The sequence below is a fragment of the Hibiscus syriacus genome, unplaced genomic scaffold, assembly GCF_006381635.1.
Source record: "Hibiscus syriacus cultivar Baekdansim isolate YM2019G1 unplaced genomic scaffold, ASM638163v2 tig00000452_pilon, whole genome shotgun sequence".
In the NCBI taxonomy this organism is placed as follows: domain Eukaryota; kingdom Viridiplantae; phylum Streptophyta; class Magnoliopsida; order Malvales; family Malvaceae; genus Hibiscus; species Hibiscus syriacus.
The window spans coordinates 477,362-483,335 of NW_024061787.1; the positions used below are offsets into that span (position 1 = coordinate 477,362).

The 5,974-nt window shown below is 34.6% G+C and overlaps 1 protein-coding gene across 1 annotated transcript; it reads right to left on the reverse strand.

Moving 5' to 3' along the window:
• Nucleotides 1–555: 555 nt before the first annotated feature.
• Nucleotides 556–4,654, reverse strand: LOC120205665 (coronatine-insensitive protein 1-like). The gene is made up of 3 exons (XM_039205513.1): nucleotides 3,979–4,654; nucleotides 2,692–3,163; nucleotides 556–1,394 (listed from the first exon to the last, which is right to left on the reverse strand). Exons 1-3 carry the CDS (start codon nucleotides 4,473–4,475, stop codon nucleotides 585–587), a joined length of 1,779 nt encoding a protein of 592 aa, XP_039061444.1. The 5' UTR covers nucleotides 4,476–4,654; the 3' UTR covers nucleotides 556–584.
• Between the last annotated feature and the right edge of the window lie 1,320 nt (nucleotides 4,655–5,974).

Genomic DNA, 5,974 nt, shown 5'->3' on the forward strand with positions numbered 1-5,974 from the left:
TAAATGTAAAATGGGGAAAATATTAGACGCATATTTTTAACGAAAAATTCTATAGACACCAAAAATCAATTTTGAATATAATTTACGCACTTATTTTTATATTAAATATTTAAATATTTTCCTTCTTGATACTAGTGACATACATATTTAATATTTAGTGTAGTTAAGAATTTATAAATAGGATTTTCAAGTAGTAAATTTCAAAGCATATATGTATATGTTATGGAATCTATTATTTCGGATAGAAGCTATGTCTATACGCTGTAATTTGGCACCTCTCACATGCAGTCTTTTACAAAACTATTTCAATAACTCAATTATTGTTAAAATTTTCTAAGGCAAGAAACACTAAGCAGGAAGTAGATCAAAGGTGAACGCCAAAATGAATTCTTATGCGAGAACATTTCCTTCCATCAAAGCATAAAAAAAACATGAAATTTAGCGTTTTCAATGTCTAATACTATGAAAAGTTACATTTCTCAGTTCAAAATAACCTAAGCTACTTTCCATAAGCAAAGGGCAAAACAGTGTAGCCCATCATCTTCCAAGTGCTTTCAAAGTTACAGGGGAAAAACACAATCTTATTACAGCTCTACTCCAGTGGCTAGTGGATCCAAATGAATCACATTTTCAGGGAAATCTGTTCTTGGTCCTGCTAGCGAGTAATATGCGAGTATCTGAGCCGGCTGCTCAAGCACATTCTGATCAGCCATAACTACTACTCTTGCAGGAATTAGCTCAATATTCCAAAACGGACGAGCCATTGCTAACAGATCGCGACCAGATTCTGATGCCCTATAGCCTTGCACCCACAAGTACCTCAAAGAAGTTAGTTGCATAACAGAAGCTGCTAGTGCACGCTCGCTGAAACAACAACCTCTCACTTCTAGTTTCTGCAAGCTAGGGCATCCCTTTGAGAACTCCAAAAGCCCAGCGTCGGATCCCCCGACATACCCCAAAAGCATCCATCTTACCTTTGGACTATATCGTCCAATATAACCGAGTCCCACGTCAGTTAAACCACCAGGTCGGAGATACAGGGCAAATCTTCTAAGCTTTTCGCAGCCCCTCAATAGATCTCGTACTCCATTGTCAAGAGGCAAATCTGTTATCCTTTCTTCTTTGTCAAGCAAAACCAGACGGAAATCACACAGATTTTTTGAGTATGTCCCAATGTACTGCAATGAAGCATTGGTGACGTCAGATACATAAACAGCCAAGTATTCCAATTCAAGGCATCCCTGAGCTAAAACCATTAATCCTCTTTGTGAAACAACACCTTCTTCATCCTCCATTCCCTGTTCATCAGCGCCACGCTCGATTCTAAGCCTCTTTAGTCTCTTACAGCTTCGAGATAGAACTTCTAATCCTCTATCTCCTATAACATTCCTAGCCTGTCCATCCAAAAAAATTCATTTAATAAGACCTTATTAAATATTTGCATAAAAAACATAACAGAGTTTCCATAATTCCTTGACATTTCACACTATCCAACAGTTTTCAAGACCACTTTTGACTATTTAGTATTCAACTACTTAAATCTCAATGCCATAAACCTTGCCACACACACACAATAAGGTTGCTAATATTCAAGAACATACTATTTATCCTAAAGCATGAAAGAAAAGCTCAGAAACCAAGGTCCAAAGTGTCTTAATGATGGACCATATTTTGGAAAACATCTCAAAAAAAGAAAAATAACTTGAACAATAAAAGCTACACTTAATAAGGATAATAAAATTTCCAGTTGAAACCCCAAAAAGTTCAGCCAGAATCCCAGACCAAAAAATAATAAAATTAGAGATGCAATTCGAAAAAAGCAGCGCAGAAAAATAATTAGGCTTAATGCCCAAATAAATACCCGAACTATACCTTTTGTATCAAATAAGTGACTATATTTTTTGCCCATCCGAGTGTCGAATGTTACAAATGTTAGCGCTTTAGGTGTCCGAGCCGTCAACGGCGTTAATTTTTCCCGTTAAGGACACATGTCACAACCTGATAATTTTGAAATTTATTTTTAAAAAATATTAAAAATACTATTATATTTATAAAAAAAATCATAAGTTTTCTTATATTATAAAACAACCCTAAAATCCCAAATCCTAACCTTAATTCGCCGTCGCCGTCTTCTCCGACCACGACCACTGTCGTCGACGTAACCCTTACCATCGTTCTAGTTATATGCCGCCGTAATTGTTGCCTATTAACCATCGAAGTCGCGTGGGATCGACGATTTTCATCCTAGGGTTCGCGGGATTTAAAGCGTCGATTTTTCGTAGATCGATTGTCAATCGATCACAATTTCATAGAGGTTTTAGTCTTCGGGAGAAGGGGAGGTCGAGTGAATCTTCTTCGACGGTAAATGGTGAAAGTCGACATGAATTTAAAGGTTAAAATGAAGGTTTTAAAAATTTAGGGGTTTTTTTGAAATTTATGTGTTTTCTTTTTAAAAAATATATATAATTTTATATAAAAAATTTAAAATTACCAAGTTGTGACATATGTCACTTAACGGAGAAAACTAACGTTTGTTGACGGCCCAGACACCTAAAGTGCTAACTTTTGTAACGTTAGACACCCGGATAGGCCAAAAATAAATGTAGGAACTTATTTGACACAAATGGTATAGTTTGGAAGCTTATTTGGGCATTAAGCCAAATAGTTAAGACAAGGTTTTGTGACTTCTACCTCAAGAACCTCCAAGTTGGGGCACCTTTGGATTAACAAGCAATGGTCTTCTGTGCCCAGTAATGCATAAAGGAGATCCAACTTTTTAAGCAAAGATGCAAATGGAAACACAATTGGCATTTCATCCTTCCCCATGTAGGATAAACCCAAACGGCATAACCTTGGTGGAAATGATACAGCACTATACCTTTCTGGTTGTTCATTGAATGAACCGCCACAAAATTCTTCCAAGACAGAAGCAGCACGAAAGAAACCAAGAAGATCCAAAATTTCACAATCGTTAATTTTCACAGAGGACAAGTTACGACAATTTTGGGCGATGAGTTCAAGGTCTTCAAAACTCACTTTGACAAGATCTGTCATGTAAAAGTTTAAAGTCATGAGAACCGAGTTATTTACTGCAAGCGCATGAAGCCATTGACCATCTTTCTCAATAATTGAACTCTCTTCTAAGAACAAGGTTCTTAATTGCCTGAGGAAACATATAAAGATCTGAGTCATAAAAAAATATTTAAAAGGCATAAAATAACAAGTGTATCTACCATTGCCCCCAAAACAAAAATCAGTGATCTTTAGATGTAGATTGTTGAGAAGAACATGCATAATCTCATTAAGCAATAAATTATTACATGCAGAAATGATACTAAAAAACTACAGCAATCTGATCCTTAGTCAATATAGTACTCTATTTCCAACTTGAAGCAAAATGTTGTCGAACATATTCACAGAGGAGAAAATCATTCAAGTAATTTACTAAACATATGAAAGTGTACCACATGACCAAATTTTCCATAGTCGTTTCTTCTCTGACTTCGATCAGTCACTAACTCATAATTGTTTCGCACATATGCAATCAAAATAATTCATCATTCATACCAATTTCCATTGGTTTGACAATCAAACATCACAGCAACAGCCACACCAATGAATGCAAATGCTAAAGGCTCTGGAAAAGAAAGATTTGCCTTAAATTCAAACGATTGAATTTGAACGGTTACAGATAGAAGCAATTGAGCTTGCATATATGTTTCAAAAAAGTTAAACACTAAGCCAAATATTCCCAACAATTCAACTCAACCAAACTCAAGTCAGCTAAGCTACGCTTTAACACCCAATTAATAGGAAGTTACTAAATCAATCTCTTAACTCAATCCTGATACCAGTGAGTTCAACCCATATCTCATAATTTCTTTCTAAAAATGTCGAATTAAAAAACGAATTTAATCGAACGTACCAAGCAAAATTATCACTTTCAAGGTTAACGTTAAAGGGGGAAAAGAACCTTACCGGCACATGATGCCAACGTGCAAAAGACCATCAGTAGAAAAGCCAGAGCATTTATCAAGCTTCAATACCTGTAAAACCTTCCCTCTAGACCTAGCCAAAACCTCCAGATCCGAATCTTTAACAATCATCCTCCTGAAATGAACGGACCTCAAGCCATTAAAATTCTCCGCGATTTCATTCACCCACGGCGTAACGTACCCACCCCAATCCTCAGGTATCAAATTAAACATCGCCGCCCGAGGCTTCCCTTTCAATTTCAACGATTCCAAGTGGGGGAACCGACGCCTCAACCGATCGGGACTAGTCGTGTAACAGAGCGCGATGGTCAAGTGCTTGCGAGTCAACGCGTCGAGCTCGTACCACCGCCGGCAAACAAGAGAAACGGCGTCGCGGTCTTTAGGGTCGTCGATGTACGGCATCACGCAGCCTAATACGACGTCGGACATACCGGGTAGTGACGTCATCGCTTTGTTCATCTTGTTGTCATTATGATCCATCCAACGAAGAAAATCAGATCTTTTGGGAGAAAGATCAAGACGCTTTCTTAAATTGAAACGGACAAAAAAAGGGATCGATCTGAGTAAGAAAGTAAAACGTGTTTTTTTTTGGGGGGGGAGCTCTGTTCTAACTGTTTGACGGAAGTAATAAAATAGAAACAACGGTAAGGTCCGAAACGAAACGGAACTCAAAGAATCGGATCACATGGGGATCGGGTCGAAAAGGCATGGGGTTGAAGAAGAGAGAGTCAAACTGAGCACACAGAAAAGTGAGGAGAAAACAGCTGAGCTGAGAACAAGTTTCATTAGATAAAAGAAGAGTAGAAATGGACGGTAGGTATTGGTTGGAAAAGGATATCCCAGGGTGGAAAACAACATTATGGGATCAGATTCGGACAAGGTTGCGGCTCTAAATTTAAAGGCTACTCTACACCCCTTTTCAATTTTTGGCATGTCTTATTTTAATCATCGATTTTGAAAGTTCATTACATTTTGATCACTAAGTAATTAATTTTTTATTAACTAGTTAATGACGTTAATAAAAATAATTAAATTTTAATTTAATCTTTGAATTCTAGATAAAATGATAATTTTGATCTTAAATTTAAGACAAAATATTAATTTAATCTTTAAAATTTAGATAAAATATCATTTTGACTCATGAATCTAGTTAAATTCTCTATTTTTGATCGGCGCTCATCATTATCGAATATCGTTATCATTGCCAAAGACAATGGTTAGACTCCAAAATTTTCAATTCACTCATTTCTAACCTTCTAAACATGAATTTAGTGTTTGGTTTACTAAAAATGTCATGAACTTCACAAACAAGGTAAGAGCCCTTTAAATTATTTAAAACTAAATCATGGTAATAATTTATCATTATATTCCTTTAAAAAATAAGGATAATGTATTTTTATATTAGAATGATAATAATTTAATTTATATAAATTTTAATAAATTATATATTATGATTTTTATATTTAAATTTAGATAAAATTATAATATATATTTTATCAAATTAATCAATAAGATTGATATGATTATATATACTTTTTACAGGTATTCTTTAAAAGTATTCTAGATTTATTTTCTTTTCAAACAAATAAAATAATATAATAATTTTGCTTAATTTATGTAAATGAAATGGACGGTCTGTAGGATATTGCTGTTGATTTTTCTATTAATTTTTTTTTAAATAAGATTTTTCTATTGATGAATATACAGATATATATATATAATATCTATGTATTATTATATTATAAGTTTATTTTTTTTTTCTCATCTATTACATTAGATCATTGTGTTTATGTTGGATTTCAACTTCGCTCTCTCTTTCCCTCCCTATAATTGTTTAAATTCAATTCTTGTGTACCGACAATGACTTCGACTTTAAAACGTTTTACTGTAGCATGATCTGTATAAAAGAAAATTTAGAAAGTATATTAAATAACTTTCATGATTAGAAATTCAATGCCAACCCCATGGGAAATATAGAA